The sequence below is a fragment of the Convolutriloba macropyga genome, unplaced genomic scaffold, assembly GCF_964194025.1.
Source record: "Convolutriloba macropyga unplaced genomic scaffold, txConMacr16.3 SCAFFOLD_410, whole genome shotgun sequence".
Lineage (NCBI taxonomy): Eukaryota > Metazoa > Xenacoelomorpha > Acoela > Convolutidae > Convolutriloba > Convolutriloba macropyga.
In genome coordinates, this window is record NW_027451467.1 from 39874 (window position 1) to 64000 (window position 24127).

The 24127-nt window shown below is 34.0% G+C and overlaps 1 protein-coding gene across 1 annotated transcript; it reads left to right on the forward strand.

Moving 5' to 3' along the window:
• The first annotated feature begins 1028 nt into the window (after positions 1 to 1028).
• Positions 1029 to 18161, forward strand: LOC142356717 (cytochrome P450 2B6-like). Its single transcript, XM_075408523.1, has 2 exons — positions 1029 to 1219; positions 16748 to 18161. The coding sequence occupies exons 1-2, from the start codon at positions 1029 to 1031 to the stop codon at positions 18144 to 18146; spliced, it is 1590 nt and encodes a 529-aa protein (XP_075264638.1). The 3' UTR covers positions 18147 to 18161.
• Positions 18162 to 24127: the final 5966 nt, after the last annotated feature.

Genomic DNA, 24127 nt, shown 5'->3' on the forward strand with positions numbered 1-24127 from the left:
TGGTATCTTTTTGGAAAGGGAAATTTGGAGTGTTTCCTCTGTCTTCGATGTCCGTCTGCTCTCCCGTTCAATTTTGACGAGATGTGATTTGCCCTGCGGACCACTAATGTGCTTGTCATGGGCATCCTTAATTGCGTTCGACTTACTGTTTTTCTATTTCTCTGTTGCTCTTGTCCGGGTTGTCCCATTTTTCATTGTGAATGAACTGAGTGCAATTTACTGAATCTTGATCTAAATATTTATCAATGAAATTCATATAAGAGAGTTTCGACAAATTTGGGTTGGTGCTTATACTGCTTAACGACGTATTTTGGTGTCCTCCGAAGGGTGCCTTAAATGGCAATGTCCTTAATATTTTCCATTTGCAAATCGGAAGTTGATAAATTATTGAATTCATTGAGCTGCTTACGTTAAACTAGGATTTAACGGCTAATTTATTGCAAACGAGCATATGCCTGATTGTTTCGATTAGCTGCTTGACTGGGCCTATTGCTCTATAGTCATTGATTGGCAATTACTTCAATATCACGCTGTTCACAGAAATTGTTTATTTGCTTGCCAATTTGACAGCGAGCTGGATCTACTCGAATGCGCCGCTAAGAAATGTATTTCCTGATTCCTTTCATTTTAGATGGGACCGCCAAAGTCTAATTGTAACTCTTCATTGGGTTCATTTGTTACAAGCATGGTTTAAGTGGTTTACCTTTAGTTGAGGAATAAAAGGTTTCAAATTTCTAACAATTTTAATGCAAGGTGGGCATTTGGTAGCGGGGGGCAGGAGGTCCCGGTTCCTATATGACCACCAGGGGAGGATAGCCATGTCAGTCATACCCCAGCTTCCAGGGTGAGTACTGTGGATGACGTTGATCTACGCGTCTTTTATGACATGTGGTATCGCGATCCTCTCGTCGATGTAAAGACAACCTTATTTGACGTGCAGATGGAACCAAAATGAGTGAAATTAAGGGATAACTTGTTTACAGCGTTCTTCACTGCCCTTCAGTACACAGTGGCGTACTTCTTTCAGGATGGCATCTTTGGTCGTTAAGCTGGCTAGTAACTTCTTCGAGACAAACTTGCAGAGGGCAAATTTAAAGGCGTCCTCAGAGATTTCCGCTGATGTGCCTGGAATTGATTCCGGTGTGCGGGTGGCCACGGTAGTGGGCGTGTCTGGTGTTTGCCGTGCATTTGGGGCCAGGCTTTCACTTTCTCCATCGAAGTGCACTTTTGTTTGGTTTATTCCGTTGTTTAATTTTGCAGTGCATATAAATTAAGTTAATGAAGTTCTTTGCTATTCTCTCAAAACTAGTGTTTTTATTTGCAAACTGGTTGATGGAACGAATTTGCTCAAAATTTCTGCATGATTTACCCGTTTTTTGGAGGAAAGTGTAGACTTTGTTTTCGCGCTTATTATTGTCTGCGGCATGAATAGAATCTTCCATTTGCGGAGCGATTTGAACGATAAATAGTTCATTTGGGCTGCCTGATTGACAGCTTGCTTGTAATTGCGGCTAGATTTGTTTAATAGGAATTTTTTTGCGGCGTGTTTCATTAAATCTAGCGGTGCAACTAAGGACTACTTGTCATATTGTGAAATCTTGGGTGCTATGAGATTTGGTTTGCGCGAAATATAAGAAAAAATACCAAATATTTCAAATATAAAAGGCAAAAATCTGTGGGACCTGCGTGTTAGTCTACTTTTTTACATATTGTTGGAGCGATGTTTTTCATTATGCAAAGCAGGCCGCGATGACCTCATAAGCCCGTAAATTTTTGGCCACACAAATAGTATTCGAATTATTCTATCGTTCATACGACTCCCAATAATTCAATTTCGTTCAGGCTATACCTTGTTTCGGCAGAGTTTAAAAATTGGAATGAAAAAGCAACCGTTTTCCAACCCGCTTTGTCCAGCTCTTCAAGGGCAGCGTCTAGGATTTTTCGTGATGCGTTGCATTTTACTCTAGTTTATAAATTAAGATTATAATGTCTATTTTTGATTGCATCAGAGATTTTTGCTTTTTTTCTTCAAAATGCATCGCGTTATTTTCAGTCCAGTTAAATTTTTCTGATGTTTTCATTGGTGGTCTGAGTGTGTGCCGTAATTTTGCTAAATCTGCTTAAATGGTGGACCGAGCCCAGGAATAATCTTAGTTGTTTCAGAGTAGTGAGCGGTTTTAGATTAAATATTGCGCTTGTTTTTGAATCTCAGGGTTTGATGCCACCTTTTGTAAATTTGAAACCGAGCCCTTTTATCTCAATTTTTTGCAAAAATCACATTTTAGCAAGTTTTTTCTCAACTTCTCATCGACCAGTTTTGTAAGGCATATTTTAACTAGTGGCATATGCTCTTCCAAAGTTCCGCCGCTCACAATTAGTTCGTCGTCGGAGAAACAGTATGTATTTGGTAACCCTATTAGAGTTGTGTCAATTGCCTTTCGAAGTTCGGCCAGCAGCTCTGTGAGGCCGTAGAATCTTATTTTGAAGCGCTACGTGCCAGTGATATCGCCGCTTAGAATATTCAATTTCTATATATATATATATATATATATATATATATATATATATAAATTTTGAATTTAAAAATTTTGAATACACTCTGAAGTGACGTGCCGTTTCAGAGTGTAGATTGAGTTGGCTATACGCGTACTTCCATTCTATTGCCCAAAAAATGACCAGTTTCGCTTCGCGTTTACTCTTATATTTTGAGAAATCAATTGAATTAGGCTGTCAATATTAGGCATTTGGTATAATTGATTTGATCATGATTTTCGAATCCAGAGCTAGTATAATAGAGCAGTTTTTCTTTATTGTTACGACGATGGCTCAATTGAAGTTTTTATCTGAGCACGAAAAAATTTTTCAATAATTCCTTGGTCCAATAGTGTTTCTATTTCTTCTTGTTAACTTTGTCTTAAATATTTATGGGAACTTTTCTACCTTTTTGATGACGAGCTTGATAATTTGTGGAACTGTGTGTTTACTTTGTGGTTCTGTGACTTATCAACTCTGCTGATGGATCCGGGTTATTCTTCAGCTATTTGTTATTTTACGGTCCGGTGTGTTGATGCAGTTTATTATTCTGTTGGAGGCTTGTTGTTGTTTGATATATTTTCCTAAGGTTTCAAACGAATCGCGTCCTATCACTGGTTGTAGTCCATTTTCTACAATCACGAAATTGACTTAAAAATTATTACGAAAGAACCCAGATGTGTAACTGTACTAAGTAACAGTTTGCTGATTTCACTTGAAATCGATAACGTACAACTCTGCAAGGTCGAACAAACAAAACTTCGTTAGAACAATTAGGTCTCACTTCAAAGCTGTAATTTTCGGAAAAGCTGAGAAATGTCATCCGGCAGCACTTTGCTTAAATTGAAGGAAAATTGTATTTGTTGATCTCTGGCAACCAACTTGTCCAGACTCTAATTTTCAACTAGCGTTTTTATCATCAAATTTTTAGTTTCTTCAAACATGCTTTAAAATTGCAGTTAATGATTACTATTTTTCATTAAATGTATTAAAGCGAGCATTTTAAATCTCTAAGCGTTTGGTCAGAACAAACTCCAAATTGATTATGTCAATAATAACAATTCGCATTTAACCTTTGATGGAACAATTTTTTGTGCGAACTATAACACAAGATAGGGCATAGTAAGGCTTAGTAATGTAGACATTTTTCTATTATTTAGTTTTTATCTGCATAATCGCTTTTTATCGAAAATATGCTTTATCGTATCAGATCCAAGTTGAATTTTTTTTATCTACATGGCAAATATAATAAAACGGTGCTGCCATAAACTTTCAAATGTACTGTGGAACATTTTCTACTTCAGCAAAATTGAAGAAGCAGACCTGTTTTGGCGGATAGGAAATAACTATATGTTCGGCTACAAAATAAGAAACGCTTTTGCTAACATTTGGCAACTCTAAGCTTGCTCAGCTTAAAATGAATTGCTGTACCTAATTATTGACAATTAATTTTCATATTTGAACCCTTTTGGTCTGTTTTTTGCATTGGCTGTACAACTTGATTTCAATGATCTCTATATCATAGTTAGAAGATCTTAGACTTTTTTCAATGCCAGATTGTTGGATTTTTTATCTGTGTGTATTTTTAATTACAGCACCATTTCCGTGGTTGCTTGTATTTCTATTACATATTCCAAAGAATTTCTCTCAAGTGTCTTACATGGTGATAAATAGAAAAAATTGAAACAAAGGAGTAAGGCAAATCCATTTGGAAATGCTATCGCTCATCTAAGATGTTCATTTTTAATTGGGTTAAATTTACTCGCCTGCATTGTTGTCAAATTTTATGAGTAAGAAAATTGATATAATCCCTCAATCTTCATTTTGATTTTTTTGAAACCTGGGCCACATCTTTTGAGGACCATATTGTGATTTTACAGCACCTTGATATGGAATTTAATGACGAAGCTAGTTTTAGAGTATATATTCAAAGCGATCCACCTCATCAACCTGCTTTTGGTAAAATTATTGATCTATATGGAACCGCAAAAAAATAACTCCGAGTATAGAAAGAGAAATAAATAGCATTAATAGCTATATGGGACATTTTTAAAATTAAGATGAAAACTTAATAAACGACGTTTTGTTCTTTTTAATTTTTAATGCATTTCTTAAAACTATAACAATTTGATTGCTTTTGCTCTTGTGTTTCTTCACAATATTTCCTTGTAACTTTACTATATCTTAGGAGCATACAATTCAAATTCACCGTTCCTCTTTTCCTGGTAGATTGTTTTTCCGACCCCACTTGTGGGGGGGGGGGAAATATATACTCAAATGGGTTTTTTTTGTTCAGTCAATTTTGGCTGATCGGTATATTTGTCGTAGAGAAATGTGAGTGGAATCATTAAAACGCTGGTTCAGCGTAGAATTCAAAACTAAAAAGATTTCTTTGATTTTCGTTTTTTTCGAGGAGTTATCGAGGATTGAAGTTTTGTGTGAACACGCGATAATTGTTCACTTTTAGTGTTACTTTTTCTCCAATTTAAAATATTTTCTATAAAAATAGTATTTCAAAATTAAATTTCACGCCAAAAAATGGACCAATTTTTTGTCCCTAATAGACTAAAGGCGGTCGTTCTGGTCTCATTGGGAAGTTCACTACCAAAAAAAATTCGAATTCTATTTGAGAGCTCTTTTTTTAAAAAACTTTTCTCTTTTGCTTTTTTTAAGTCACCTAGAGACAATTCACTTTTTATATCAAGGTTCTATTAATGACAGGTCCCATTATACAGGTCCATTATATATTCGTCAATGACAGGTCCCATCCAATTTGTTGTAAATCAAAAGATAACATATCTATTGATATTATTTGTCCTTGATATTTTCTTTGTAGGACAATATGCGTTTTTCTGAGCGTTTATTGAGTGGCCAATTTTTGTGTTTCTTTTTCTCTTATTTCAGAACAGTCGCATAATAAAAGATCTCAAAGGTTTTCAAATGTGGCGCAAGTAAACTTATTCAATCTCTCAGTTTTAATCCTTCAGCTGAATCAGTAGAATCGAACAATTGAATTAAAAATACATAATATTCAGATGATAGCTATTGATTTTAATGGTAGCAATAGTTTGTGTTTTCGCAAAACGTTTGTAATTTTTTGAGTTTCTCTTTAGTTCGCTTCTATCGTTGCAACTAAGGACTGCCTGTCATATTGTGAAATATTGGTGCTATGAGATTTGGTTTGCGCGAAAGATAAGAAAAAATACCAAATACTTCAAATATAAAAGGCAAAAATCTGTGGACCCTGCGTGTTAGTCTACTTTTTTTTACATATTGTTGGAGCGATGGTTTTCATTATGCAAAGCAGGCCGCGATGACCCCATAAGCCCGTAAATTTTTGGCCATACAAATAGTATTCGAATTATTCTATCGTTCATACGACTCCCAATAATTCAATTTCGTTCAGGCTATACCTTGTTTCGGCAGAGTTTAAAAATTGGAATGAAAAAGCAACCGTTTTCCAACCCGCATTGTCCAGTTCTTCAAGGGAAGCGTCTAGGCTTTTTCGTGATGCGTCGCATTTTATTCTAGTTTATAGATTAGGATTATACTGTCCATTTTTGATTGCATCAGAGATTTTTGCTTTTTTTCTGCAAAATGCATCGCGTTATTTTCAGTCCAGTTAAATTTTTCTGATTTTTCATTGGTGGTCTGAGTGTGTGCCGTAATTTTGCTAAATCTGCTTAAATGGTGGACCGAGCCCAGGAATAATCTTAGTTGTTTCAGAGTAGTGAGCGGTTTTAGATTAAATATTGCGCTTGTTTTTGAATCTCAGGGTTTGATGCCACTTTTTGTAAATTTGAAACCGAGCCCTTTTATCTCAATTTTTTCGCAAAAATGACATTTTAGCAAGTTTATTCTCAACTTCTCATCGACCAGTTTTGTAAGGCATTTTCTAACTAGTGGCATATGCTCCGCCAAAGTTCCGCCGCTCACAATTAGTTCGTCGTCTGAGAAACAGTATGTATTTGGTAACCCTATTAGAGTTGTGTCAATCGCCTTTCGAAGTTCGGCCAGCAGGTCTGTGAGGCCGTAGAATCCTATTTTGAAGCGCTACGTGCCGGTGATATTGCCGCTTAGAATATTCAATTTCTATATATATAAATTTTGAATTTTAAAATTTTGAATACACTCTGAAGTGACGTGCCGTTTCAGAGTGTAGATTGAGTTGGCTATACGCGTAATTCCAATCTATTGCCCAAAAATGACTAGTTTCGCTTCGCGTTCACTCTTATATTTTGAGAAATCAATTGAATTAGGCTGTCAATAAAAGGCATTTGGTATAATTGATTTGATCAGGATTTTGGAATCCAGAGCTAATATAATAGAGCAGTCTCTCTTTACTGTTACAACGATCGCTCAAATTAAGTTTTTATCTGAGCACGAAACAAATTTTTCAATAAGTCCTTGGTCCAATAGTGTTTCTATTTCTTGTTTAACTTTGACTTAAATATTTATGGGAACACTTTTCTACCTTTTTGATGAGGAGCTTGATAATTTGTGGAACTGTGTGTTTACTTTGTGGTTCTGTGACTTATCGACTCTGCTGATGGATCCGGGTTAATCATCAGCTATTTGTTATTTTACGGTCCGGTGTGTTGATGCAGTTTATTATTCTGTTGGAGGCTTGTTGTTGTTTGATATATTTTCCTAAGGTTTCAAAAGAATCGCGTCCTATCACTGGTTGTAGTCCATTTTCTACAATCACGAAATTGACTTAAAAATTTTTACGAAATAACCCAGATGTGTATCTGTAATAAGTAACAGTTTGCTGATTCCACTTGAAATCGATAACGTACAACTCTGCAAGGTCGAACAAAAAAAACTTCGTTAGAACAATTAGGTCTCACTTCAAAGCTGCAATTTTCGGAAAAGCTGAGAAATGTCATCCGGCAGCACTTTGCTTAAATTGAAGGAAAATTGTCTTTGTTGATCTCTGGCAAACAACTTGTCCAGACTCTAATTTTCAACTAGCGTATTTATCATCAAATTTTTAGTTTCTTCAAACATGCATTAAAATTGCAGTTAATGATTACCATTTTTCATTAAATGTATTAAAGCGAGCATTTTAAATCTCTAAGCGTTTTGTCAGAACGAACTCCAAAATTGATTATGTCAAACATAACAATTCGCATTTAACTTTTGATGGAACAATTTTTTGTGCGAACTATAACACAAGATAGGGCATAGTAAGGCATAGTAATGTAGACATTTTTCTAAAATTTAGTTTTTATCTGCATAATCGCTTTTTATCGAAAATATGCTTTGTCGTATCAGATCCAAGTTGAATTTTTTCTATGTACATGGCAAATATAATAAAACGGTGCTGCCATAAACATTCAAATATACTGTGGAACACTTTCTACTTCAGCAAAATTGAAGAAGCAGACCTGTTTTGGCGGATAGGAAATAACTATATGTTCGGCTACAAAATAAGAAACGCTTTTGCTAACATTTGGCAACTCTAAGCTTGCTCAGCTTAAAATGAATTGCTGTACCTAAATATTGACAATTAATTTTCATATTTGAACCCTTTTGGTCTGTTTTTTGCATTGGCTGTACAACTTGATTTCTCTGGTCTCTATATCATAGTTAGAAGATCTTAGATTCTTTTCATTGCCAAAAAGTTGGATTTTATTATCTGTGTGTATTTTTAATTAATGCTCCATTTCCGTGTTTGCTTGTATTTCTATTACCTAGTACAAAGATTTTCTCTCAAGTGTCTTACATAGTGATAATTAGAAAAAATTGAAACAAAGGAGTAAGGCAAATCTATTTGGAAATGCTCTCGCTCATCTAAGATGTTCATTATTATTTGGGTTAAATTTACTCACCTGCATCGTTGTCAAATTTTATGAGTAAGAAAATCGACATATTCCCCCCATCTTCATTTTGAATTTTTTGAAACCTGGGCCACATCTTTCTTATATTGTGTTTTTACAGCACCTTGATATGGAATTTATTGACGAAGCTAGTTTTAGAGTATATATTCAAAGCGATCCACCTCATCAACTTGCTTTTGGTAAAATTATTGATCTATATGGAACCGCAAAAAAATCACTCCGAGTATAGAACGAAAAATAAATAGCATTAATAACTATATGGGACATTTTTAAATTTAAGATGAAACCTAATAAACGACGTTTTGTTCTTTTTAATTTTTAATGCATTTCTTCAAACTATAACAATTTGATTGCTTCTGCTCTTTTATTTCTTCACAATATTTCCTTGTAACTTTACTATATCTTAGGAGCATACAATTCAAATTCACCGTTCCTCTTTTCCTGGTAGATTGTTTTTCCGACCCCACTTGTGGGGGGGGGGGAATATATACTCAAATGGGTTTTTTTGTTCAGTCAATTTTGGCTGATCGGTATATTCGTCGTAGAGAAATGTGAGTGGAATCATTAAAACGCTGGTTCAGCGTAGAATTCAAAACTAAAAAGATTTCTTTGATTTTCGTTTTTTTCGAGGAGTTATCGAGGATTGAAGTTTTGTGTGAACACGCGATAATTGTTCACTTTTAGTGTGATTTTTCTCCAATTTAAAATATTTTCTATAAAAATAGTATTTCAAAATTAAAGTTCAAAATTAAAAAAAATGGACCAATTTTTTGTCTCCAATAGACTAAAGGTGATAAAAAAGACTAGTTCTGGTCTCATTGGGAAGTTCACTATCAAAAAAATTTGAATTCTATTTGAGAGCTCTTTTTTTATAAAACTTTTTTCTTTTTTTGCTTTTTTTAAGTCACCTAGAGACAATTCACTTTTTATATCAAGGTTCTATTAATGACAGGTCCCATTATACAGGTCCATTATATATTCATCAATGACAGGTCCCATCCAATTTCTTGTAAATCAAGAGATAACATACCTATTGATATTATTTGTCCTTGATATTTTGTTTGTTGGACAATATGCGTTGTTCTGAGCGTTTATTGAGTGGCCAATTTTTGTGTTTCTTTTTCTCTTCTTTCAGAACAGTCCAATAATAAAAGATCTCAAAGGTTTTTAAATGTGGCGCAAGTAAACTTATTCAATCTCTCAGTTTTAATCCTTCAGCTGAATCAGTAGAATCGAACAATTGAATTAAAAATACATAATATTCAGATGATAGCTATTGACTTTAATGGTAGCAATAGTTTGTGTTTTAATTTTTTTGAGTTTCTCTTTAGTTCGTCTCTATGGCTTAGTCTATGGCTTAGTTAAAAACTAATGATTTTTAAGATTTTTGAAATTTCTTGGAGTAAAAAATGTTGATTAATTTTTAAGTTTCGCCTCACTGTTCGTTCTTTTTGTCGACTTTTTAACCAGTCTCATCAAGAAAATTTTCCATGTGCTGTATTGTTAGAGAAAAGTAAACTTGTGTAGTTACGGTTTTACCTGAATGCACTTTGGCGTTGTTACTAGGTGCTTTTAAATTTAGATATTCAGTTTTTGCCGTGAATTTTTTGTTTGCGCTAATTTTGTTTTTTGTTTTTTGTCTCTTAGTCTCTTTAATGTCAGATCACGTTTGCGCTGTAATGAGGGATCGCATTATGTAATTCAATTAGTAGATAAGTTGTTTAACGATTGCTTTAAATTCAAACATCTATTTTTGTTATCTCTTCATTTGGTTGTCAATTTAGTCAAAAATGTAGATGAGCTCGGGTCGGAACAACATGTGCGAATGCACATTAACGAGCCGCCTTGTTTATTTTAAAATACTCGAAGCGCTTAGTCAACCACATACAATTTTTTCCTGAAGTGTAATGATTTTGCAATTTGCGGCGAGGGAGAAATTCCGCTATTGCGTAAGGGCGATGCGAATACCCACTTATATTTTTTGTGCTAAATTTGCGATGCGAAACTATTAACAAAATAATTAGATACAACCGCTAAGCAAAACGCTTGCCTTCAAATAGAGATTCGAGAAACTGGATTAAAGAGTAAATTGCGCGGCTTATCACAAAGACTCAAAATTAAGAGAATGATACCCAGGTCTAGACCTCGACTCATGAAAAGACAATGCTCGACAAAAATGTGCTATGAAAAGACCATAGTGGACTCATTTGATCTATGAAAAGACTTTAGCTGGACTTTAAGGCATTCTGGACTTTAGCTCAACTCAGATTTTTTGCAAAAGACTTTAGCTGGACCCTAAATTTTACAAAAGACTTTGGCTTGACACAAAGTTTGTGCTGGACTTAAGCTCGACACAATGTTTGCAAACAAAGTCGAGTTAAAGTCTTTTCATGGGTCCATCATTAGTCTTTTCATGGGTCCATCATTAGTCTTTTCATAAGTCTGTTTTTCTGCCATTAACGTTTTGCGTGCAATATTGCATATAACGTAGTCAGCATATGTGATCATGCACCTTTTACGATTCAAAAGAACCATAAATACCTCAAAAACCTGCATTATTTTAAAAAAAATAGCTAATAATTTTGGTAAGGAAAACAAACTGAATAGTGCCGAAATTTTTTAATGGTTAATGGGACTAGGACCAATATTCTTAAGCTAGCTGGTTTCATTGAATCAAGTAATGTGGTAATATACTCGATCTGAAAAAACTCTTTAACTTAAGAATTGATAAAATTCTTAAGGCTTTTGGCAGATTTCCAACTGATTCTTAAGTTGGACTGCTCCGGTGCAAAACTATTTAGTCTTGCTCCGGTTCTGCTTCTGTATGTACAGAAGCAGGAAACAAATAAAAAATTTGAATATTGAAAAAAAACAGACTTATGAAAAGACTAATGGTGGACCCATGAAAAGACCTTAACTCGACTTTGCTGGTTATTAAAAGACTAATGCTGGACCCATGAAAAGGCCTTAGCTGGACTTTCTTCGTTATGAAAAGACTTTAGCTCGACCCATGAAAAGATATTAGCTCGACTTTTACTAGGAACCTCGACCGTGTAATTATAGTCAATATTGGCCCCCCCCTACTAGACTTTTAAAGTCTTTTCATAAGTCGAGGTCTAGGCCTGGGTAAGTTAATGATCAATGGAGCATTCTGAATAGGTGAAAAAATCATTTCTTAAAAAAATACAGGAACAAAGTTAGAATGTGATCAAAATTTACAACAAGGATCAAATAGAATACAAAGACTGAAACGGAACCACACACACTTCTAAACGGCTCGGTACAAAAAGGCTACGTTCATTCCAAAATTAAATTTGATATCTTATCATCAAAAATAAATTCTACTAATCATATTTTGATTGGGTATTACCAATTCATTATTTGTGTTTTAACTCAGTTATCTTTGACACTCGACTAAAACTCATCATTAAATGAAAGAATATCGCTACAAAATATTTACCTTAAGTTTTTTATTCTCTTCCTTTGTAAAGTAATTCATGAAAATGTTTTGCTAAAACCAAACTATAACCGGTTTTCATAAATGTTGAGCAAATAATACTGTTCTCTGTCAAAATATCTACTTATCTAGGGTGAGTGAAGGAGAATTAATGTAAGCACGGTTATGATCACATATAATCACACAAACACTTCCACGTAAAAAGTGCACCTGAGCAGTTGCGTCCTTTTATGCAAACTTTCTCTTTTTAACAAAATTATATCCACTTCTTTAGGCAAGGGCAGTGCACCTCACGGTTCTCCCCCATATTGGGTGAAAGCATGGACAGATTCAATATTGGTTTTCGCTCATATATACCTAACACTGAAAAATTAGAAATTAAATGAAGGCAATAACAAATTTTGGGCCTGAAAATTTAGGCATTCACAGGGAAAACTATTTTCTATATTGTCTCAAAGATATTTAAAAGCGCTTACGTGAAATGAAGTTTTTTATGATTACTTAATTTATAGCTAATTTAACTGAGTCAATGAAATCCATCCAGTAACATCTTCAAGAGTGATTAGAAATGGTCAGGAAATGGGAAAGACGAAAAAGATTATATATCTTCGAAAATGAGTTCCTTTGACATCGTTTAAGTGATTTTGCGGACAGATAATTCTCTCATTTAAAACCGCAATGGAAATGATGAAATGACAAATAAAAAAACAGTTTCGAAATATACTGCAAACGCGCTTTAATACATTATTATTATACAATTAATTCTTGATTTCACTTGACAGTTAAATGTAAAACAAAACAAAACAACAGTCGGTCAAAATGTAGGGGTCTGAAATGAGGGTGTCAAATAAAATCACATAATTGACACAATTGGTCTTCTTATGAACTTGAATTAAAGCTAACTCGATTACGGCAATTGAAATCCAACAACGAGGTTCGGTAATGCACGTTCGCACATAATGTTCCAACCCCACTCATCCACATTTTCAGCTTAGTTTTCTACCAAATGAGCAACGGATAGAAAACTTCAAGTATTTTTCGAAAAACTGGTGTATGAATAATAAAATTGCGTCCAACTCAAATCGTTCACTGGACTAAAAATGCCGCTTTGGAGGGGGCAGGATGTTTGCCATTAGTGAAAAAAAAGGAGAAAAGACAAACAACATAAACAAAAAACATAAACAACAAACATTAAAAACATCTAAAACTCAATGTCTGTTTGTATAAAATTTTTAATAACGAAGTCTATATAGCGTCAGATAAAACCAAAACTAAACAAAAATATTATTTCCTTGTTCATTATTAGAAAAATTATGGAACCAGTCCTGAATGAGATTCGGTAACAAGTAGACAAAAAGCAACAAAAGCAGCTAACTTAAAAATTACGCTCATATTTCTGAAAACAATCAATTCTAAAGTAGTGAAACCCATTAGATATGATCTGAAATAATAAAATATGTTCTAATAAGATCATTTATAACTTGGTAAGATAAGACATTGGGCCTGCCATTTTTAAAAATTTTTTTCATACGGCTTCAAAAAAACATCAGATACAGAAAAAAAAACAAATACTCTGATATTTTTTGCGAGAAAAGGGTGTCAAAGCCGATATATCGATAATCTTTACCCTAGGAAAAAGAAATGTTTGGTTGAACGTTTTTCGAACGCCAATAAAGGGATCTATGACAGCTCATTAATGAGACTATGTAACAAGAGGAGAGAAAAAAGCAAAATTAAAAACAACGTTGGTGTTTTTATAAAACAATTAATTAAAAGTCATGAAAATCTTTAAGTTACAATTTGCACTAATGCATAGGTTTGTTTAATTCTCTATAAGTGGGACCATTGAGCACTCCTTTCATCAGATTATGTCCTACGTTTACAAAAAAACGTCAAGTACAGGCAAAAACATAGAAAATCAGAATATTTTTTTTTCTAAAAAGCAGAGTCGAAGACTTTAACACCATATTGAATTCACTTAAAACATTAAATGTGTTCAAATTGTCCCTCCTTCTACTCAAACAACGTGATATGTGAACTGTAATTAATGAGACTGGGTAACAAAGAGGCTAAAAAGAACAGAAGGTGAAAAATTAATGAATATTTTAGACATCTTGGAATAATTACAATAAAAGTCATGAAAACCATCAGCTAACAACTAAAATCAGCAATCAGGCTCATGTGTTCTTACAAAATAAACCATTGAGACAATTTATTATTCAGAAATTTTTATACAACTAAAAGAAGTAACGTAATTTAAGGCAAAAAAGAAAAGAAGTTCCATTAACTTCTTCTACAAAACTGTGTTCAAGCCGCTAAATCCAGAACTTCTTCCTTGAAAAGTTATATGTTCGGTTGCTCTTAAGATTTGAACACTAGTAAATTACAAGTCATGATCAAAAATAGGTAGTTTGACAAAAAACAAAAAAAAACATCCTAAAAATGTGCAACTGTGAAAACCAAAATGTTTTGTGAAAATAGTAGCATCCAGGGCAGAAAACGATAACGAGTTAAACCGTAAAACGTAAGTCCGCAATGTTGAAGATAATACAATTTAGTTGAATTTGCGTTTTGTTTTAGCAGAAATTAAGCTACAAATTGACCAAGAAATGGGAAAAAAGCGGCAAAGCTCTATAATCCATTGTTTATTTAAAAGCAAATGACATTAAAAGGCAAAACAAGAATTTTTTTTATTAAAAATATTTTAAAAATTGACTTGCAATTGTTTACGAAGCTAATTGGACCTGCGAATAGTAATTCTTGATGTCAATTTTTCTGTGATGAACATAAAATGCAATAATTTTATAAGAAAAAAGACAGCCACTGATTACAATTCCGATTATTTTTGGATTTTAGAATTACACGATCAAACCAAAACTAGCCTTGCTTTTACTGTTTATTCAATAAAAACAAGCATTGTTGCCCAATGTAATGGAGGTAGACAATTTAACAAAAGGTTCTTATTTCAAGGAAAAATGATGCTGTTTGTTTGATTATCGAGTTATATTAGCCGAAAACTGGCAAAATTTCAAAACGAGAAAAATTTCAATGAGTGCAGAGAAGTAAACTAACCCTCTGTTGAGTTGAAGCAAATGGTGTCAACAATCATTAGGTGTTCAGTTCCGGCAATTAAAGCAAAGTTGACTAAAGAAGCTTATTTCTTGCAATTTTCGATGACAAAAAGGCTGATTTTTTTTTAATATAAGGCGACAATTTAAGCCAAAAATTAGATGAAAAGTTTCATCAACACCCTTCAGAAGAACAATTTTTTATTATACGTTGTTGTCTAGAAGTGTTGCTGGTTAGAAAACAAACCAACAAAACTTGTTTGAAATATTTTAACAAAACTGACAACAATATAGGAAAAATTCCAGATATGTTCCAGACCCAATGGAAATCCGTCTATTTTTCACAAAAGTTCAAACCTCGATCAATCCCTGTAAAATACGAAAATAAAAAAAAATCTTTTTTATTCTATATTCTACGTTGAACAGGCTTTCTAATGATACGAGTCTCAACTCTCTTCGATGAATATATAGCTCGGCCAAAATTGACTGAACAAAAAAAAACTCATTTGAGAATATAGTCCCCCCACTAAAATGGGCCGGAACAATTAACTAAGGTGTCGTCAACAGAATTGTGGTTCCGAAAACGTCAATGGAAAACTGATCTCATTTTTCATTAAGCCTGCTTTTGCAACAAAGTGATTATTTCATTTAAAAATAAATAAAAAATTGGATGAATTTATTTTTTTACAAAAGACTCGATAAGGTATACGCCACACGTACATATTCTCATCTCCCGGGATGTTGGTTAGCCAAGAGATTAGATCAAGAGAAGATAAGTTTGTTTTAAGTTAATTGTATAATCATTCAAAAAATAAGCATCAATATATCACGAACTCTCAGGTTAGGCTCTGAAATTATTGGTCTGTTTCTACACATTATTCTCAGTCTTGGTTCCTTTGTTTAGCTCAAAAAGTTTATTCCATATAACCACCCTCTTGGTCAAGATTTAACAAAAATATGAAGTTTCAAATGCAAAGAATACTCCATCACAAAAATCTTACATCTTTTTGGGAAATGAAATTGGAAATTTTAGGGGTGCATTGTTTTCTCATACCACAATTCTTTCCCATTTTCAATGCATTCTTTTATTCACCGAAATTGTTGCATGTTTACTCCTTATAGCCCATATTCGAAACCCAGTCTCTTTTTTATTGCCTCCACTTTCGTTGAGTCCCAAGTTCTTCCTCTCATATTTCACAATCTGTATTGTAAAAAGAGGAGGCGATGAAATTTTTTATTTGAACACATTCCACGTATTTCTTCTAAAACTTAGCACCAAAAGCTGGAAGTGGTGGAGATTTGTGTTATTTTCAAATGGTTTTTTTTATCGCATTCAATGCATTTCACCGATTTTTCTATAGCAATTTTGTTTTATGTAGCATCGCATGATACATCCCACTTTTGTTTCTAAACTTAATTTAAGCTGCGGTTAGAATGAAACGTTCGATATGAGATATTCGAACTTAGCAAACTTAAATCAACCTTTGGCTCATTAAATTTTGTTCACTCTCCGAGTTTTGATAAGTTTTAAGAGGACTAAGTAGGTTTTACAGCTGTCAAGTATTTGTATTTGAGTTTTATCGTAGTATAAATATGCTAAGGATTGTTTATGAATTGTTTCAATTAACCTTGACCAAACCAGTTAGAACCTTAATATATCAGTTTAGATCAATTGTGACTTATTTCTCAGCCTATAAGATGATGCTTAAACTTTCTAGCCTATCAGCCTCGCTCCCTTTTGAGCTGAAGAACTTTGAAAATCTAACTGAGCTGAAATTAAATGATTCCAAAATTTTTCTGCCTTCCGTTTTAGGCACGGCAGCACTAGCATCATATTTATGGTTTAGGTACTTCCACTCTTCCGATGATGGTTTTCCAGATCTGGCAAATAGGCACTGGCTCAAAGGTCATATGCCGCTTTACAGGGCATCAAAATGCCACGGAAAGTTATTAGAACAACTAAACAAATTCACAAACTCCGGTTTTGCGTATCTAAGAAGCTACCCAGGGGGAACACATAGGCTAATTCTGTTCAATTTTAGCGATCTGAAGGACTTGTTTTTCACACACGGACAGGAGTCGATTGGCAGAAACTTTGGTGTAAGTGTTCACCAGGGTTCAGAGGCGAGAGAGGCTATTGTTGAAGCATGGGGTCCTGTGTGGAAAAACAATCGCAAGATTTTCCACAATCACTTGCGATCTTTTGGACGGGAAAGACAGTTGCAGATGGTTCTGGACGAAGCAAAGCATTTAAGCGAGAAACTGGAATCTTTGGGGGAAAATTTTGAGCCCTCAGAATTGTTACAATCAGCAGTTTTTAATGTGATAACCATCTTGATTTTTGGATTTCGATTTCCGTATTCTGATCCAGAGGGGGATAAAGCTCTCCGTGCAATTTTAACATGTAACAAAAAGCACATGATGTTACCGAGTTACATAATCAAAATATTGAAGCTGTTCAAGTTGTCCAAGCAAGCGGTTGACGTGTTCAAAGCAATCAGAACATCCAAGAGTTTTATTCGCGAGCAAATTAATGCACGTTTGCAAGGTGGTGCGCGAGAAACAGCTGAAGCTTTAGTGGACGCCTACATCTTGGACTCTGAAAAAGAAGGGAAAAAATTTGACGTGAACAACCTAATTGCGATCATTTTTGAGTTATATTTTGCTGGCACCGAGACCACATCCACAACTTTGACTTGGGTATTTGCATGCTTGGCTAGGTATCCCGAAATTCAGGATAAAATTGCAGCAGAAATCGAAGCTAAAGTTGGCAACTCTGAGCTCACAAATGTGCATTTGAAAAACATGGATTACACGATAGCTGTGCAGTACGAAATACAGAGATTTTCAAGCACAGTACAAATGACTTTGCCTCACAAGATGGTTCAAGAGGTGAAACTTGAATCTGGTTCAGTGATTAAAAAAGACGAAACCATATGGGCCAACATTTACCACATCATGCGAGATCCAAAATACTTCAAGTATCCAGAAGAGTTCAACCCTGGAAACTTTCTGGACGAAAGCGGCACCAAGTTGAAGATGGTAGAGGCATTCGTGCCCTATGGAGTGGGTCCCAGAATCTGTCTGGGCCAGACGCTTGCAGACCTCGAGGTCAAAGTGATGATGATCGAGATCGTGCGCAGATTCAAAATTACGTCCTCTGATGACATTGATCTGACTGACACGGTGCAGAATTTGACTTGCGGACCACAGCCTTATCGGTATAATTTGGAACCCAGAGTTTAGTTACAGTATTACGTAGTTGAATACAATTCAGTGCTAATCAATGTACACCAGAGTTATTCTTCTTTATGTACAACAAAATTATACACAAGAAGCTGACTTTTCGGCAAATCAAAATGATTGATATGATGCTATACGCTCATATATGAAATAAGAAAGCATTTATCAATTTTCTCGAGGTGCTGCATTTATCATGAAAATTAACGCATGGTTAATATCATTGTCTAGAAGTTATCAAACACAGAATCAAGTTGTTGGATAACTCAGTGAGGATGATAGCAACCCTATGGTAGTGTGATTTATTGTTGCTAAATCAACTCTTGTTGCGATTACACCAGTAGCCTAAAGGGCTTCACTATGTAACTGCTTAGGCTGATTTTATTCCCACAAGTTTGTTCCTCTCCACAATTTATACAACAACATGGAGGAAAAGTACACAAGTCTCAAAGCAGAGTTTTTGCCAATAATATTTTTTCTAGTTTACATCGGGCGGTAGCCATTTATTTCGTAAATAATTTATGCAAATGTTGTAAATGCAACTGGAGTTGACTGAAGTAAAATTCTTCTTAATCGCATCATAACTTATCATTGCCTATCAGTTTTTTCAGCGGCGCTTTTTCGGCGGAAAGTAAATATTTCTCAGGAATATCATAATGTTGCATTCAAATTGTTTTCTTTGTTGCTTCTAACATATATTTCAATGTCTGTGCTCATGTTGATGACGTCAAAAGCTCTTCAAACCAGCAGACATAAAAAACATAACCAACCTTTGTCCTAGTTGCCATTATAGGGAAAATGAAGGGACAATATTTTGAAAACATCTAGTTCTGTAAAGTGAACTACTTCTTGTAAAATAGTGAAAAATATCTAGTTCTCAACTATGAACTACACAAATAGAATATATTTAATTAAATTTTGGGAAATTTAACTGTCTGCTGGTAAGCGTCCGAGCAAAAAATGTCTCTATTGAATACGAAACAACTTCTGAAATATCACACTTTACAATCGGAACTTTGCACGAGTTTTCAAATTTATTTTCTACGTTGTTATTTTTGACTCTGTCTTGACTTCTAAATTAGTAAAAGTGCTGTTTGTGACCTGCAAATTTGACCAATTGCGTTAAATTAATCCGTTTTTCTATCATTTTATTTTAAAATACTGTTGCTCCTGGGGTCTTTCATATTAGAACAAGACAACGTGAATGTTTAAAGCAAATTAGATAAGAAAAATGTTTTTTTTTTTTAAAAAAAAATTTCACCTTCCTAATGAGTGTTGAGATCTAGCCAGTTTTAAGCTTTAGTGCTAACTCTATGTATAGTTTTTTTTTTAAATTTAAGTTGGTATTGGTATAGGATCACTGGTATAAGGTCCTTGTTTGTCATTTCTTGATTTTTTCCCTAAACATTACAGTAATATTTGCAAAAAGTCTCAAAAATGGAGGATAATTTTCTAAAAAAATTAATTTGTTTTGCTGTTATCTCCTATTCCAATACAATGAACCCCATTTTTTTCATTTAGTCGCGTGTTGTTGAATGACATTTTTAATGGAGAAAGAAAATGTTATCCCAAACCTAGGGTTTTGAGATATTTGTAGAAAACTGGCCTATAGCGGGTAACGTGGGAAACAGCTAACTAGAAAATTTCAGTGACTTTTATACGGTAATTCTGCGTCTATTTTATTAGTATGTCAATCGACCGAAACATCTGCTAAATAATTACCTATTCAACTAAAAATTTTATAAATCGGAAACTCTTGGGCGCCGACTGCATCGAGTTAGTTACTAGTGTGATCATTTGACTTCCTCCTTCAAGCAAAATTCAACTAAACTTTGTGCGCAGAATTTGCAAAAGTTATTTGTTTTATGCATTATACTGCTAGATGAATGTGGTTACCCCAATTTTTTTTCACTAAAAACGCGTTAATATTTTTGCATCGAGAGAAAAAAATTTGTCCGCTGACCGCTGGTTATTGAGATATTTACAAAAATCCAACTTGTGATTGATTTAGCGTAAAATTTCAACAAAAGGGGAAATGTTGTCGTGGCTTTGAATAGCTGTTATTTTGTTTTTTGTTTGTTCACTAGCCCATGACAGGACCACAAAAGGCTTTCTGATAATGATCCAATCTGTTGGAAATTTAATAATAAAAAAATGACATCATGTTGCCAAAAATGGGCTTTGCTTCACTTCGTTTCACGCCCTGCAAAACCTTCAGACGTTTGCTCATGGCGGAAGAACTGAAGTTGATAACATCTTTGCTCGAACCTCTTATTGTGCGGCATTAAATTGTAGTATGCGGGTTTTCCTTCAGTTTTTATCGCATCGCTGAAATAATGTTGCAGCCCAAAGTTGGTGGTATGAAGTATATACGAGGACAAAAAGCAGACCATAATTGGGAGCCTCATTCAATTTTTTGAAATTAAATTTTGCAAAGTAATCTCATCTTTGAACTTTTTGGGCATAAACTGAAAGGAAAAAAAGAACCTCTGCAGAGGATCATAGGTGCAACTAAAAGATTCTGAATATGGACTACTTTTTCACCTAAGCTGATCTTATCCGTTTTCTGTAACTCTATTAGTGCTATTATAGATTGATTTTTTTGACTGAATGCTTACTTTTACATTGAACGCCATTCCTTGACCTCCAAAAACAAATCACAGCATCACAAGCTTTGGTTCGCTGTTTTAAGAATAACAGGACAATTAATGAGCTCAGGAAAAAATTGCCTATCAATTTTAAGTGACAAAGGTCACGACCCAAAACCGTGCCCGGACAAAACAGTCCCAAATCGCAAAACATTTCCAGACAAAACATTCCCAGACTAAACAGTCCTAAGAAAACAGACAATACAGTCCCAGACAAAATAGTCCCAAATAAAATTTTGAAACAACTGTAGATATAATCTAGAAACAATTAACAACCATAATCTGTGAGTTAAGCTTCTGCAAGAGAACACATCCCAAAACACACCCTAAAAAGTAGCTGCAGAGCAATAGAAACGAACAGATTAAACTGAAACTGATAATTTTCTCGATATGATATCAGATTTAAAGTAAAAGAGCGGCTAATTAGTTTCAACAATGTCCAAAAGTAAAAGGCAATGCTGTAATGGTTTGAAAGTCGCAAAAGGCCAAAAGCGACCAATTTTCGGAATCAACATAAGTGCAACTTCAAGGCCAGTTATGAAATGAGTGATAGAAAAAACTGCGGAGACAATGGTTGCAGTAATGATGAATGGATGAATGATTAAATTTTGAAATAAGTCTGATTCTAAGAGTTGGAATCTTGAGAGGTTGCCGCCAAAAGATAATAGCATGCCATGAAATCGTATGCTATCAAAAGATAAAATTACAGCCAATTTTCTTTTAAACTATAAATATTGAAACCAATTTTTTGTTGTTGTTTTGGTTAAAGTGACTTGACAGAAAACGCTATCCTATGTTTTGTATCTCGTGAAGTTAATTAACAAATGTAAGTTGCAGCTTCTGCTGATTCAATGGGAATCACAACATAAAATTCAAAAATTGGAACTTAGTTTTCTTAAAGCAGTTTGTCAATGCATAGGACATTGTTTCAAAAAGATTTCGATGATTTTGTCTCTGCAAATTATGCATTAGTAATTTGAGTCCATGAAATTTGTCTTCAGCAATTTGAGTTCATGAAATTTTAGTTTTCGATCTCTCCTATCAAAATGTTACGTGATAACAAACATTTGAAGGAGCATGACTCTGATTTATGCGCATGCAATGGTTTTCTTGGTGTGTTTTGTTTTTTGATAAACAGTCAGTACATCATCGCCTTGTTCCTGTACGTAACACTAAGACATTAAAATTCTTGTTTTTTAACGGTGATGATAAATTTTGACAGAGAATGTTTATGTAGTATTTTGGTGTCTGAAATGAAATTTATTGACAAAAATTTTAGCTGAATAAAAGGAAAAAAGAAATCAGGCTTTGAAAATTAGGTTTCTGCTCAATTGGTTTATTTTTAATACAAAAGTTTGTACAACATTCTGAATTGTTGGGCAATTAATTTTTAGCCATATTTATTTATCCAAACATCAAATGCAGAAAAGCACTATGATAAATATTTGATGTATACTTTTTGTTTTGAAAAATGAGAAAATGAACCATTTTTACAATTCAGAAAATGATTCAAAATTGTCATCCAATTTACATTTTGGTTCGTCTTCCATAAAAGACCGCCTCATTTCTCACCCCAGCTCTTGTTGTAGTTCATTGTTATTAGTAAAATTTAAACGGGAGAGTTCAACTTCCCCTGTTTTGGTTCATCATCTAATTTTACTGGGACCAATGGTTTCCAATTCGAATTTGTAACAATATCCAAACCTTTGAACAAAGCACTTGCGGCAAAATTTAGGACAATTTTTGTTTTTTCGTGGCATATAGGCGTTATTTTGTTACCTGTGTTATTATTATGGCACATGGTGGCTGCTAAGAAAAGTAAAATTTAATTCAATAATTAGAGTTATTTGTTTTAGTGTGCAACTTTACAAGCATTGTCAAATTGTCAAATATGCTCAAATCACTCTCTAATCAGTGGTAGGAACAGATTATTTTAAACATGTTTAAAAGTTGGCGTCACGCTGTCTAAAACGCTTGGCGTAAACAAATTCCTCGTTAAATATTAATTAACACATCTTTACAGATAAATTTTAAAATAAAATTGGGATCTTTCCCGTTTGTGCTTCAGCGCTATAGGTAATAGCATGTGCAAATATAAAAAAACCTTCAGCAGCCACTAAATTTGGGGGGCTCAATCGGAAATGATCATAAATTCATGTTGCACACAGTAATGTTGTTTAATTTAGCTTCTGTTCATTGTAATTTTTCTTTCGCTTAAATAAATTCAATAATTAAATTTCACGTATTGATCAACTGAAGTCATCGATGGCTCATTATCACTTTTTCTCTGATCATAGAAAATCCATCGATGGGAAGTCACTGGATCATAGAAAATCCATCGATGGGAAATCACTGGATCATAGAAAATCCATCGATGAGAAATCACTGGATCACAGAAAATCCATGATCAAAATGGTCAAAAAAGCCCAGAAATCCTCCAAAAATAGCCGGGAAATCGCCCAAAAATCGTCAAGAAAAGCTCAGAAATCGTCCAAAAATCGTCGAAAAAAGACGGGACTTTGTCCAAAAAAAGACGGAAAATTTAACAAACAAGGCAAAGTGAAAATGATTTAATGAGCGATGTGATAGCAGTGGTTTCTCAGCAGTGGATGATAATGTCAGCAAATTTGTTAGTCCCGCTTTTAAAGTTGATCGGCAGCCGAGCTTTTGTAGTCTGAATCTAGCAGAACTAAAACCACACCAAATTTTAGACTCAACACCAGTATTTCTCTATATTTTAGAGGCTGTTATTCAACGGATTGTGAAGTTACTTTAAATTTTTTTCTGTTGAAATCACACATTTTTTGTGCGATGATTAATTACACTGTTTTTCGTGAGCAAATTGCGTTACGCGTAATTTCAAATGAAAACGTTTTTCTTGTGTGGTAGTTACGTGATTTTCCATTTGATTAAGCTTGTCAGAAAAACGACTGGTGTTAATAGAAACTTCTATCTGTAATTATGTTTACCACAAAAAACTTGTGTCAGAACAGATAAACACAATAAAAATACAGACGAAAAAGCTAATTAAATTTTTCAGGAAATTTTTAAGGTTGAATGGTTGAAATTGCCTCTAGAATTTTTCATGCAATACTCTTCATAAATCATGTGCAATTTGTGCAGTTTGTCGTTTAAATTTATTCCATTGATTATATTTATCATAGATTGAAATTATGAAATGAGATTGTTCTAACGAAACTTTCCCAAAACACGCAAGAAATTATGTGTTTTTCACATTATTTGTTGCCTTGTTCACTCAAAAAATTCTGCAGATAAACCTGAGAAAACTTTAAAATATTGATAACATAGGCGAGTTTCTGTTATTTTTGTTTTGTTCCG